This window comes from Motacilla alba, chromosome 13 (genome assembly GCF_015832195.1).
Source record: "Motacilla alba alba isolate MOTALB_02 chromosome 13, Motacilla_alba_V1.0_pri, whole genome shotgun sequence".
Lineage (NCBI taxonomy): Eukaryota > Metazoa > Chordata > Aves > Passeriformes > Motacillidae > Motacilla > Motacilla alba.
In genome coordinates this window covers 2,014,664-2,028,777 of record NC_052028.1, presented here as the reverse complement: position 1 = coordinate 2,028,777, position 14,114 = coordinate 2,014,664, and the positions used below count along the sequence as shown (strand labels likewise).

General features: G+C 56.1%; 1 protein-coding gene across 1 annotated transcript in view; it reads left to right on the top strand.

The window, feature by feature from the left end:
• Nucleotides 1-13,260, top strand: part of LOC119706656 (protocadherin gamma-A6-like) — a 206,834-nt gene extending 193,574 nt beyond the window's left edge. The window contains exons 4-5 of the mRNA XM_038150573.1: nt 6,224-6,312; nt 10,873-13,260. Coding sequence (XP_038006501.1) covers nt 6,224-6,312; nt 10,873-11,096 — 313 coding nt within the window. The 3' untranslated portion in view covers nt 11,097-13,260. The remainder of the gene's footprint in view (nt 1-6,223; nt 6,313-10,872) is intronic.
• The last annotated feature ends 854 nt before the right edge of the window (nt 13,261-14,114 follow it).

Below are 14,114 nucleotides of genomic sequence, written 5' to 3'. Positions count from 1 at the left end.
GGGAGAGAGGAAGAGGAGCGCAGGGGGGATGGGGAGGAAGCTGGGAGAGAGGAAGAGGAGCGCAGGGGGGATGGGGAGGAAGCTGGGAGAGAGGAAGAGAAGGGCAGGGAGAATAGGGAGGAAGCTGGGAGAGAGGAAGAGAAGGGCAGGGGGGATGGGGTGGAAGCTGGGAGAGAGGAAGAGGAGCGCAGGGAGAATAGGGAGGAAGCTGGGAGAGAGGAAGAGGAGCGCAGGGGCGATGGGGCAGGGGCACAGCCTGCGGCAAGCAGGGGCTGCTCGGGAATGGGCTGGAGGAATGGGCTTGGAGATAGCCCTGGCTCCGGGAGCTGCCAGGGACGGGAGGGCTGGGTGCTGCCCCAGGGGAAGGGGGAGCAGCATCCGAGGCCGTGTAAATGGGAGCGAAAGGAGAAGAGGCCGGGAGGAGAAGTAAATCCCAGTCACAACTCCTTGCCTGGGAGCAGCCAGGACCACGGCTGGGAGAGGTCCTGGCTGGGAGAGGGCACTGCCACAAAGTGGAGTAGGAGCCAGAAAGCCCCAAAGCCCCAAAAAAGAAAGCCCCAAAAAGAGAGGAGAGAGGATGCTGAGCGTGTCCCGGGAAAATCCCCAGCCCGAGACTGCCCCCAGCCCTGCCAGGCACCTCGGAGTGCCCTCGGGGCACCGAGCTGCCCTTTCCATCCCCTGGGGCTCTGACAGCGCTGCTCTGGCACGAATAAACTTCCCCGGTTTGTTGTGGCGCTGCTGTGACTCGTGTTTCCAGCTGCAGAGCAAGGAAAACAATTTTTCAGGAATCCATCGGGCGATTGTGCAAATAAATGTTTGCGAGGCCTTTGGCTGCCATAGTGATGAGCTCCATGGCAACCCCGCAAGGAAATGAATAATTCTGTGCTCGAAGTGGAATAATTTTGTGCTGGAATTGGAAGATAAAAAGGGACCTGATGGCTGAGGGTGCTGCAATTAGCTGATGAGCAGAGCACCCAAGTGCCCCCCTGGTGTGGGTGCTTGTGGAAGCTCTCGGTAGTGGGGCAGTGCTGGGATGCAGATGGATGCAGTGGGGCTGTGGCAGGGCTGCCAGAAAAGCCCTTTGTCTGCTTATTCCATGATTTCCATGTAGCCAAGATTATTGAAGGCGGCTCCAGGTTGTGCAGAGGCTGTACCTGCCTCTCCTGGCACAGCACCTGGCCTGTGCTCCGTGTCCAGCATGCCCTGAGCCCCTGCAGATGCTGCGCCCCGGGTTTGTCTCAAATGTGGCTTTGATTCCTTCTCTCAGTTCCAGCTACGCTACGCTGGAAGCGTTCCCGAAAATGAAAGCCAGCTCTTTTCTGAGCTTTGAAGTGTGGAGTAGAGCTGAGCAGAGAGGGAAAAAAATCTGTCCTGTGGGGGAAGGGTTTTTAGAAAAACACCCTATTGAATCAACAGCATTTGTATTAAAACCAGCCAGTCCTTGGAGTATTTCCACAGGAACCAGCCCTCCCATCCCGCCAGGCTCCCCGCAGCAGCATCCAGAGCTCTGGAGGGGTGGGTGGCAGTGGCAGGGGGTTCTGGGGTGTGCCCACCCCGGCAGGGCAGCAGGGCAGGGAGGGCTGCTCATTGTTGAGTCAGTGATTCACAGCAGTGACTCACAGCCCATCCTATAGCCGTGGAAGGCAGCCAGGTCTGGCCATCAGCTGTGTGCATTCTCTGCTGTGAGAAGTTATTTTTGGATGTTTTTAGATTACAGCCCTTGGGTTTTTTTCTGTGCCTCTGAATTCTGGATGATTGCACTGCAAGTAATTGAGACACTTGAATTTCCTGCTTAGAGAAGTGAGTTCAATGCCCCTTTTTTTTTTTTTTTTTTTTGCAATGCTAAGGCATTTCTAAAATAGCTTTCCTACGTGGCGTCATGAGGAGCAGGCACACAGCTTTGGGGCTCTTTGTGCAAAATTTGGGAACACTGGCTGCAGTGAGGGTGAGAAAAAGGACATAGGGGTGTCAGGTTGAACATGAATCACCCGTGCACCCTTGCTCTGGTGGAGACTGACTGGGTTTTACTGGTCAGGTTGTAGCCAGCAGGACAAGAAGTTGCCCTCAATTCCCCTGCGGCACCCACAGGTCCACACCTGGAGCACTGTGCCCAATTTTGGGCTCCTCACTGCAACAAAAGCAGGGCCATCATTTTGAGAGCCCCCGAAATGATCTGAGCACTGGAGCCCAGGGCAGGGTGGGAGAGGCTGGGAGAGCTCCTTCTGCTTGGAAGGTGGCACCTAGGAGCACTGCAGCATCCTTAAGGACCCTTCCAGCCCAAACCATTGTAGGATTCTATGATTCGTGCCCCTCTTCCAGCCTGATTTTGTGATCCCACAGGGAATTAGGGGAAGTAGGGCTTTGGGTGTCTGCCAAAGTGGAGGGGCTGGTGAGGCTCATGCCAGGAGTTCACGTGTTCATCCCTCTCTAAGACCACAAGGAAAGAAAAGGGTCTGAAGTGCTGCCATGAAATGCTGGTGATGCACAGCCCTCCCTCCCTGGGACACACAGCTCTAAACCAAGAGCTCAGAGCAAGATCCACATTTCCTTGTACAGCCACCCCCTCGGGAGGGTTGGGCTGTGCCACTCAGACCCCTCCCAGGCTGCAGGCACTGCCCAGACCCCTCAGCCCTCCCTTTCCAAGCCATCCTGGCCAGCTCTGCTGCCCAGTGGTGCCAGCTCTGGTGCCCAGTGGTGCCAGCTCTGCTGCCTGTGCCTTCATGCAGCCCTGGGGCCAAGGGCTGTGGGCTGGGGAGCTCGGGGGGGTCAGGAGTCCTGGTGCAGGTGAATCTCCTGCCCACAGGGTGACCTTTCCCTCTGTGCATTCCCACTGCCGTGGGACACAGAGGCTTTGACGGGAGACAGGAGGGATGTCTGTACAGGGGAGCCTGAAGGAGTTGCCTGAAGGAGGGGTGGAAGAGGAGGGAAGTCTTTTGGGAGGTGGAAAATGTGATGCTGGCACTGCCACATCAAAGAGGGAGTTGAACCTGAGCTTCTGATTTCACAGCAGAGTTCAAACCACTGGAATACTACACTTTAAAAAAACCCCAAAATGTATTTGATACTTTCTTGTGCTTTCTCTTCCCCCATCTCTGGGTACCACCATCATGTCAGGGCAGCTCCCAGAGGCAGGATCAGCGGCTGGGAGGCTCGGGGATGTTTCTGAGCAGCTTTCCTGAAGCCCTGAAAAACCTGGGAACCTCATTTCCAGCCGGGGGTGGGGCAGGAGCTGCTGGGGTTAACGGGCGGTTGAATGGGCTGTGGTTTGCGATGGAATTTAGGTTCCTAAGTCCTTTATTGGATCTAGCCCGGGGCTCTAATCCCAGCCCTGTTTGTGACATTAACAGGTCACTGCAGCCCCAGGGCTGTCCCCACCTTGTCCCGGCGCTCGGCGGGGCGGGGGACCCGCGGCCGAGGATCTCGGCACAGCCACCACGGAGGAGTCGATCTGGGAGGCGAGCACGCCTCACCTCTGCTTTCTGAAACCGTGCCACCTCCGCGGCGTGCAGGAGGGCTGCGGATCGTGCCCAGGGTGCCCCGGGATGCGCGGCCAGCTGGGATTTCAGGATGCTGCCCGCAGGGTGTGCCGGGGCAGCCTCTGCTCCATTAGTGCTCATGCAATGCAAATTAGTGCTCATTTGCATCCCCCAAAGATTAACCGGTGTGAGAGCAGCGCCCTGTGCCCGGCTGGGGATGGGTCAGGCACGGGATACAGAAGGGGAGGGACGGTCCTGTGGCCCTGGCTCGGGTCCTGCACATCTTTGGACAAGTTACTTAAGACCAGATTTTGTGCAGAGAACCTGGGAGTGTCTGCACAGCATCCTTACAGTCAGATATTGTGTTTCAAAGGTAGTTTGAACTGATATTCAGAACGCTTTGGGTTGGAAAGGACCTCACAGACCATCCCATCCCATCCCACCCCCTGCCATGGCAGGAACACCTCCCACTGTCCCAGGCTGCTCCAAGCTCCGTCCAGCCTGGCCTTGGACACTGCCAGGGATCCAGGGGAAGCCCCAGCTGCTCTGGGCACCCTGTGCATGGGGCAGGATTTCACAGGGATGCTGAAAGCTCTTGTGCATTCAAGGCTTCTCTCCTTGCAGGGCTTTGATGCAGCCACGAGGTCACTGTGGCAGGTACAACCTTCAAGAACATGCCTGTGGGTCCATCCCAATTCCAAAATGCCCATTTGGAGCCTGTTCCGTGTGTGAGGCGCAGGTGCAGGGGGCACTCGGGCAGGGGGATGCTCAGCAGGGCGTGAGGAGCCCATCTGGTGCCCAGCACGTGGCGCTGAGCTGGCACCGGCCGTGCCCGCGCTGGCACGTGCAGCCTGCAGGGTGCTGAGTGCCCGGGCACAGGGCTGCCAGAGGGACACCCCAGAGCATGGGCGGGCAGGGCTTCAGGGGCTGGGCAGGAATCTGGTGGCTGAGCAGGATGCTGAGATCTCAGCAGGGCTTCAGGATCTGAGCAGGGCATTGAGGTCTGAGCAGTGTTGGGGTCTGAGCAGGGTGCTGGGGTCTGAGCAGTGTTGGGGTCTGAGCAGTGTTGGGGTCTGAGCAGGGTGCTGGGGTCTGAGCAGTGTTTGGGTCTGAGCAGTGCTGGGGTCTGAGCAGTGTTGGGGTCTGAGCAGTGCTGGGGTCTGAGCAGTGTTGGGGTCTGAGCAGTGTTGGGGTCTGAGCAGGGTGCTGGGGTCTGAGCAGTGTTTGGGTCTGAGCAGTGCTGGGGTCTGAGCAGTGTTGGGGTCTGAGCAGTGCTGGGGTCTGAGCAGTGCTGGGGTCTGAGCAGTGCTGGGGTCTGAGCAGGGTTTTGGGGTCTGAGCAGTGCTGGGGTCTGAGCAGTGCTTCGGTCTGAGCAGGGTTTTGGGGTCTGAGCAGTGCTGGGGTCTGAGCAGGCTGTTGGGGTCTGAGCAGGGTGCTGGGGTCTGAGCAGGGCATTGGGGTCTGAGCAGTGCTGGGGTCTGAGCAGCGTTGGGGTCTGAGCAGGGTGTTGGGGTCTGAGCAGTGTTGGGGTCTGGCCGCTCCTGGGTATAAGGGCTGGGACCACAGTGGTGGAGGAGGCAGCTCCTGCCTTGTAGCCTGGTGGTTTGAACATTTTCCTGGGAAATGGGGTAAGGTCCTTTCATGGGAAGGGCTTTCCAAGCCCTCATCCTCCCCCACCTCACTTCAGGAGAGCTCCCAGGGCAGCCCTCATCCCAAGGGAGCCAGTACACAGCCAAGGGGTAAATCCTGGCATTCCAATGGATGGGAAGGGCTGTGGGTGGTCAGAGCAGGCACTGGGAGAGGAGACAGTGGTGATCTGAGTGGTGGGGTCATTTAGGGACAGAGCAGAGGGGACCCCAGGAAGCTGGTGAGATGTTCAGGAAGTGTGGAGGCTCTGGAGGGGCTCTGGGAGCACAGCCCTGAGCAGTGGGCGGTGGCTGAGCACAGCTGACACCTGGCAGACATGAAAGCCAGGCTTGTTAGCCTGCACAGAGTGCTGATTGTAGCCTTGGCCACTAAACCTCCTCAGCCAAAGTCTTTCAGCATCCCCCGAGTGCTGTGCACCCCCAGCAGCCAAGGGGAGCCAAGGGAGATGCCCGGATTCTGCCTGCTCTCCTCTCCCTGCTGCTGCAGCCTCCCCAGGACTGGGCTTGGACTCTTTTCAGAGCAGATTCTGTGGTGCCAGGCAGCTGCTCTGTGATGACCTGAATTCCCAGCACACTGGGGGGTTTTCTCACCCTCTCTCACATGAATGAAGCTGCAGAATGGAGTTGTAACCTGAAAGAGCTTGAGAGGTGCATTCACTCACAGCCTGCAAAAGGGCCTGGGCATTCAAGGGTGGATGTGCACCTCTGGGGCTTTAGGACTGCAGGTGTTTTGATATTACACTGTAATTTTGGCGATGAATGACATTATATCCCGTGGCAGGGGGTTGGAAATAGATCATCTTCACGTTCTCTTCTGGCCCAAACCATTCTGTGATTCCACACTGGTGGGGTTTTGAGGAGATGAGATGCTCGGCTGTGGCCTCTGAAGGCAGCAGCAGTTAGGAAGGTGTTGCTGGATGCACCGTCGAGTTCCCAAGTGCTTTTGGTGGTTGTTCTTCAAGAGCCTGGTGAGGGATGGACACTCTGAAAGGGCCTTGGCCCCTGAGTGCTATTTATGGGAGGATTTGAAGCATGCACTGGTCCAGCCCCCTCCTCCTGACTGACCTGGAGTAACTTGCTGTTTGTTTTCTTTTCCCACAGCTCCCAGAATGGAGAGGAAGCTGGAGCCTGGCCCAACAACCAGTTTGACACAGAGATGCTCCAAGCCATGATCCTGGCTTCAGCCAATGGTTGGTGTCCCTCACTCATGGGAAAGCCCTGACTCCTGCTCCGGGGGGCACCTCGGGGTCATGCTGATAGAGAAGATGCTGTGGGACGGATTCATCTGGGCTGGCTGCAAAGGTTCTGCTGCAGCAGATCCCAAAGCTGGTGGAAAAGCCCTGATGTCCCTGTAGAGAAAGGAGTCAGGAGGGATCCAGAGGGAAAAGCCCTGCTGTCCCTGCAGAGAGAGGGTCAGGAGGGATCCAGAGGGAAAAGCCCTGCTGTCCCTGCAGAGAGAGGGGTCAGGAGGGATCCAGGCAGAGGAGATACCTGGTTCCTATACACAGGGACACTTCTTCCACCCACACTCTTTGCTTTGTACTGAAACAACAGCACCTGGCTGTGCTGGGGTTGTGTTACATGAAAGAGCCAGTCTGGAGATGATGTTTTATGGGCTGCTTGGTTCCAGAAAGTCACAGTGAATTCAACTGGCTGTGAGGTGGGGAGGAAGGAAGGCTGGAAGTTTGTGTGTGGCTAGAGGCTGGACCAGGGGAACTCGAGAATGCCTGACTCAGTATTCCCAACAAACCTGGTGTGCAGGGGAGCTCCCCAAGCCCCTCTGCTGAGCCGTGGACTCACCAAGGTTTCCTCCCCTGGCTGCTGCTGCCTCCTTGCAGCTGTATTCACAGGAGGGTGGTTTGGGGTCCTTTTGGGTTGGTTTGTTCTGGTTTGTGGCTGTGCAGAAGCCTTGGGCAGGGAGGGATGTTCCCACACACCCACAGTCTCCATGGCTTTGTGTAAAACAAGGACAATCATCATTCTGTGCAGCACTAGGGATAAAGAGCCTGGATTTCATAGAGCCTTTATTTATAAATACCTTCAAGTCTTTCCCCCCTTGCTTTAAAAATAGAAGCACAGCCATAAAACCCTGTGCAAAATGCTTAGGATGTTTCCTTTGAGCTGTGGGGAGGGAAGGAATCTGAGGGAGGAGGAATGGCTTTGGTGTTGCTTTCTTGGAAAGCTGCTGCAGCTGAGCTTTGCTGCTCTGCAGACACCAGGAGACAGCTGCCGTGGCCGGGGAGGGGGACAAGGTCTGGGGCAAGGGAGTTGTTTACACTCAAGAGAAAGAAACAATGTGAAAATGTGTCTTTGCTCTGAAAAACCACCACGGAAAAACAGCCCTTGGGGTTGCATGTGGTTATGGTCACGCAGCGTCTCCAGATCCGGTTTCCTTGCTGGTAAATAAAGCTGGTTTTCTGGCTGCTGCTCCAGCAATCCCCAGGATCAGAGCTAAGCGGGTCCCTTCCAGGTTAAGCACCGACTTTCGTGGAGCCCCGGGCCCTATTGCAGCAAATCTCCCCCAATCCACAGCCCTAACCTCTCCACGGCTGCGCTCCGCCCCGGGGGCTGGTGTAAATCAGATGCCTCCTGCAGATAATGGCTTTCCCTTATCCATCCTGTTCGGGCCCTTTCTGTGCTGGGTGTGTGGATGGGGACCCAGCGCCAGTTTTTTCCTCCAGCCCAGTGTTTTCGTGTCACCCTTGCTCTCTGTCTCTGTTTCTGCTCTCTCTTTAAGCCAATAGTGTTGACTGGAGCAGGCTTTGATTAGGGGTAGTGCTAATTGCCCATTAAGCTTTGTGCTACCCATCCCTGGGTGTGATTTCCTGGCCATTTAAATAATCCTTATCTTTCACTGTCACCCACTGAGCTCTGTTTGAGCTCCGGGGTGACAAGTGGGTCACAGTGACACGGATGCATCCTTACCCTGGGCCAGGGGTTTTCCTTGCCTTCAGCAGGAGGCAGCGCTGGCCGTGCAGAACCTGCCAGAACCAAGCCTGCACCATCCAGTCCTTTGAGGATTAAATCCCTTCCCCAGTGGGACCTTGGGGGGCTGTGACCTTGCTGTCGGGTTCTGTCTCCCTTCCCAGCCATCCTTCCCCTGCATCTTCCTGCCTTGCAGCTGGGAGCTATATGAAAAACCAGTGTTTGGAGCGAGCTGAATGGGCAGAGGCAGCTGCTGGGACAGCCCAAGCAGCACAGATGCTCCAGGACAGACATCCTGTCCTTAAAATACTCTGGCTCCAGGGGGAATTTAGAGAGGTGCCATGGGATGGTGGGAGAGCAGACGGAAAGGGCCTGGGGAGGTCCTTGTGCCCCCCGGCAGGGGCAGACACTATATTGGGTCCCCTGAAAGCCCCACCAGCAGCTGCAGCAACACCTGCTCTGGGGCTGCCCCAGCCTCGCCTCTGCCCCCGGGGGTGGTGGAGCCACTCTCTGGATATTTTTGCCAGAGCCCAAATTCTTGTTTTCCTCCTCAGGACCGTTTGGGATAATGACAGGCTGCTGGTAGAGGCTGAGTGTGACCTTTCCAGCAACAAGAGCTCGAGCGCTTTGCTTGGCAAGAGCACCTCGGTGCCCATTTATAACCCTGTATTGTTCCTGTTCTCTCTTCTTTTCAGCCTTGATGTCAGTGTTACCTAGAAACAGCCGGTCGCCCTTAGCCGGGACCGACTGGCAGGCTGGGAACTTCCCCAGTGCCTTTTTCTCCCTGCTGGAAGCTGTGCTGAGGCTGCAGATTAATTCACGGGGACTTGGGTGGTGCTGGCACCCCCAGCCCTTCACTGCTCAGAGCCCTGGGATGGCCCCAGAAGGACACAGGGCAGCAATACCCAGGGAGGAGAAGGTGCCCCAGGGCACCCAGCCTCTCACTGGGCTGACTCCAGCTGGGACAGCCCAGGAAAAACAATTGTCCCATGGCTGGAGGCTGTAGTCTGTCATTGTTGAGATGGAGACAATACAAAGCAACGCACTCCATTTGCAGGAGGCTTCAGACCTGTTTTTATTATAGCATGGATGCTTTTTATACATTGTTACAAAACTCATAACTTTACTCATTGGTCACGAGAGACAAACAAAGAGCTCATTGGAACAGGCAGTTGCAGGTTTCTCTTATTTCTCCTTCTTTCTTTCTTGGTTTCTGTGTCAACGACCTTGGTAGGAAATTCTTTCAGGGGTAAAGATGGATCCTCTCATCAAACTTCTCTCTGGCTCCCAGAAGTCACTGTAAAACCTGTTCCAGAGCAGTCCACCTGTGGTCCCTGCACATCTCCAGTCATCCCATCCCACGGGGGTCATTTCAAACACCTCTGTGGGTGTGGGTTTGAGTTGGTTGCTAATGAAATATTCTGCTGCTCAGGCGAGTGACAATAAATAGCAATAAATATCACTAATTACAGACACATCTCCCCAGCACAGGGTCCTGCAAGCCCTGCTGGGTCTGGAACCCATTTCATGGGGACTCTGGAGCAATTCTCCGTGGGGAATGCTTCCAGAGCAGGAAGTGAAAGGCATTTCCCTGTTTGCACCCCACGGCCCTGCCCCAGGGCACAATATCCCGCTTGTTTTCAGCCTCCTGTGTTTTCCTCCCTGCCCGCTCCAACAGAGCAGCTGCAACTTTTCAAACTGCAGTTGCTTCATCCTTCCGACCCCTGCAAAGGGAATGTGTACACAGCCATATTTCAGGGGATGGTGGGATGTGGTCCAGCCTTTTGTCCCGCTTTCTGGCTGGCTTAGCCACCTCCATCTGCTATGGGGAAAGCAGAGGCAGCACAGAGGCGTGCACAGAGCTGGTCTGGAGTGAGGAGAAGCACGAGGGGACCCAGCCCACCACCTCTGCTCCTTGTTTTTCATTGTTCCCACAATCTCTCTGCCGCTGGAAGGAGGGAGCAGCACCCCTGGGCTCTGCCTTGGGGCCTCTGGGTGCCCTGGCTGGGTGTCCCCATCCTTAGGAGAGCCTGGCCGGGTGTCCCCATCCTTAGGAGAGCCTGGCCCCAGCCATGAGCATGAGGCAGTTAAAGGCTGAGATGGGAGCCACGGTCTCTCAGACAAAGGCTGAATTTCAGCAAACCATTTGTGAGCAGGATCCCCCCCCCGAGCCGTGCACAGGCAGCTGCACCGGAGCAGATCATGCAGCAGCTCATGGCAACAGCATCACTCGAGCCCTGCCATCCCCCCCGTGCCCGCTCTCCCCCTGCCTCCGTGCATCCCCCCGGCTCCATCTGCTCTCCCACATCCAGCAGAGCCCCAGCATCCCGGGGGGCCCCGTGTCCCTCCCCAGCCCTCGCTCCGTGCTGGAGCTTTGCATAGCGACAGGAATGAATCTGCCTTCCCCTCCCCCTGCTCCCAGATCGGGCCCGTCGGACACGCTCTGGCATTGATTGCCTTCGTGCTCGGCTTCCTAGAGCCATTTTGTGGTATTGCAGGGGAGGGGTTTCTTCCTCATCCCCCGTGTCCTGCTCCCTGAATAAACCTGGCTGGAGAAAAATACCGCGGGCAGGGCTTTAAATGCGGCGGAAAAATAAATAAATATTGGATTTCCTTTAATGCATCGCTAATGGTGTGACTGCACAATATGTTTGTAATGGGCAGTTTCGGGGGGGGTTCTGTGCCAGGCCGCCCTGCAGGAGCTGAAGGGGGATGCTGGTTTGGGTTTGACACCCTGTGGGGCTGCCGGGGCTTGGGGTGGGGGTCTCCAGCTGGCTGTAACATCCTGCACTTCTCTTTCCCCCCTTCCCCGGCGCTCCCCACAGAAGCTGCTGACGGCAACTCGACCCTGGGCGGCGGCAATGGCACCATGGGGCTGAGCGCTCGCTACGGCCCGCAGTTCACCCTGCAGCACGTCCCCGACTACCGGCAGAACGTCTACATCCCGGGCAGCAACGCCACCCTCACCAACGCCGGCAAGCGCGACGCCAAGAACGCCGCCCCCGCCGGAGGCAACAAGAAGAAATCCGGGAAGAAGGAGAAGAAGTAGTGAAGAAGAAAAAGGAGACCTTAGAGCTACAGGGCAGCCGGCTCCAGCACTCCCCCAAAACCACAGCCCAGGCCGGAGGACGAATGTGAATTTTTTTGTGGTGCAAAAGTAGGAAATGCTGCGAATGTATCTCGTCATCATCAGAGCTGAGAGCAGGGGCTCGCTGCTCTCAGGTCTCGTGATGAAAACCAATCCGGAATCTGAACCGAACACAAACAAGTGCCCTGTGAATAATGTTTTATACAATCCCTCGGGTATTAGAATATGCAAGGGCGGAAGGTCTTTTGCCGTGTCTTTGGATCCGATTTGCTCCCAGGTAGTCCAAGAAAGGCACAAGGCTTGTGCTCGGCTTTGCCCAGTGTAAATAATTTTAATGTGGATCTTTTAATTTATAGCCCTTCAGCTATTTTTTGGAAAGGAAAAGGAAGTTCTTAGCTTAGAGCCCATGCTCCAGTTCTTTGCTGTTAAATTTTCCATTCGTAAAATTCACCCCCAGTCAATGATAGCGATGGATTTTGGAATTTGGAAGTTGGTAGGGAGTGCTTCAGTTCCTGCTTACCTGTCATCTGAAAAAAAAAAGTGTTTATATTGCATGAGTCAAAGGGAATATGGCAAAGCTGCATCCTAAGCATTTTTTTTTTTAAAGTGTAACCACTAATGGCCTGAAATATGATAAGGAAAAAGCCCTCCAGCTGTGTGAGAGGCAGGGAATTCCATGAGGAGCATGCCGAGGTGTGCGGCAGCTGCCCCGGCGGTTCTAGGGGTCTCCGAAGAGCAGACACATCTCAAACCTTCTTTGCAGTAAATATTTATATGTACAGTCGATGTTCTTATGGAATTAAGGCTAAGAGAGCCTCGCTCCCCCGCGGCCAGGCCTGGCCAGGTCCCCGCCCAGGGGACACGGGGACGAGGTTCGCTGTCTGCACACGGTGTCTGCATGCACGTCCCTCACCTCACACCTGCACTAGCGCAGTAGCTCCACGGACCCGCACAGTCCTCGCATGCCCACGTGGTGTGAACGCGCCGGCAGCCGCCCGGGCTGCCCTGGGGAAGGGGTGGGAGGGGGTGGGATGGCTCAGGCGGGGTGGGGAAACTCAATATTGCTTCTAGTTCGGGCCCCAAAGGTTCTTTGGGGTGGTCGGGTGGTTCTTGGGGTCTCGCCCGAAGGGTGGATCCGCGGAGCTGCCGGTGCATGGCTTTGGTGCAGAGTTGGTGGCTGAGTGAGTGGTGGTTGTTTCGGTGGCGTTTGGGGACCAGATCCAGACAAGGGACCCAAGAGCAGGGGGTGACGCTGCAAATTAGGGGCAGTGATTGGGGGAGTGACACACGGGACCGTGCGGGCCAGCCCGGAGGAGGAGGTGATGCTCCCGCTGGCTTTGGGCTTCGTACCCTGCGGGGAGAATGGAAGGATGAGGCTTAGAGTTTCTCCATGTGCCCATCACCAAAGCACCAGGCCAGCTTCCCATAGCAAAGCAGCTCTGAGCCCCCGGGACAGGCAGATGGGGGCTTTGTGCAGCCAGAGCCAGGAGAGGAGCTGTGGGGTGGCCCGGAAGGGGCCACACCGAGTTTCCCAGGGGGATGTGTGTTGTTTTTTTTCCTTTTTTAATCACTAACACGTAACTCACCTGAGCAGATCCAGCCCTTTCAGCCAGGCTCTCCCCACCCCTGCCCCCTCCCCAGTCAGGGCAGCAGGAGCATCCTCCGTGTTCCATCGGGATCCAGCCACCTCCGGGCTGGCTGCACGGGGAGCGGCTCCCACCCTGTCCCCTGCAGCTGCCACCTGCCCCCCTCTAGAAATGCTGTAGCTGAATCTTAGTCTTTATATTTTCTTTTTAATCTGCAATCTGAGGTAGCGTAGTGAGTGTCGTGTATTTAGTGGCGTGTTATTTTTAATTGCAGTAACTAACTTGTGGACATCAGTATTTTCAATTTTCTCTGTATCTTCTTTCCATGTGGTCTGTGCTCCGAGTGTGCGTGAAATGAAACACGTTTGCCCTTTCAATGTGTCTAATATTGAATTATACTTATATATTATATATATGCTTATATCCTTCTTATACCCATATAGACCAACGTCGATGTGTTACACGCAAGTTTTATACTCTAATATTTATATTGCTTTTTTTCTTTGGGAAAAAAAAATAATAAAATGGTTTCTTCTGAATGAATGGTGTTTGTTCCGGGAGCAAAAGGGAGGCACAGGTGGGGTCTGGCCATCCTGGTGCTGCTGACAGGGGGTGGTTCAGCCCCTGCCTGGCTCCAGCAGTGGGGATGCTCTAGAGGCACCCCCAGTCTTGTGCCCCCAGGCCTGCTCTGGTGGCACCCCCATCCTTTGGTCACCCAGGCCTTTGAGTGGAGGGTGACCTGGCTGTGGATCGTGACTGAGGACATGATGGGGTCGGTAGCTACAGCCCCAAAAGGCTCCAGCTGCCCCACTCCATCACTGGCAGGGATCTGATCACTGTTGCCCAGTCCTGGAGGATCTGGAGAACCAGACCCAGCTGGGATTCCATCACACTTCCCCATCACCAGCAGGACTCCACTCTCCCTTCTCCAGCCCTGGTCTGATTTGCTTTCCTGGTCTCCCCTCTCTGCACTTGGGGACAGTGGGTGGGAGGGCATTCAGATATTGTCACCAGAGCTCCCTGGCCAGGACAATCCTCCCACCCTCCCCCTGTGGATCCAACCCAGGCTCAGGAAAAACATCCCGTGGCTCAGGATGTCGCAACCCTGGAGGAAAAAAATAAGCTGCTGCTGGCCAGATGTGAGGGGGAGGGTGGAGGAGGTGGGGGCAGAGCAGTCCCAGGAGACAGACAGACAGACAGACAGAGCCCAGGATTGGGGGTTGGTTTGTTGGTCCCCCCCGTTAGCAGAGCGCAGGAGGCTCCAGGTGTACAGGGCACTGTCCCCAGCCCTGTATGCCCATCTGTCCCCACCCAGTGTCTCTGTCCAGCTGCAGCTCTGTGGCCTCCACGCTCTGCTCCCCAAACGCCCCCAGTTCTGCCCTTTCCCACAGCG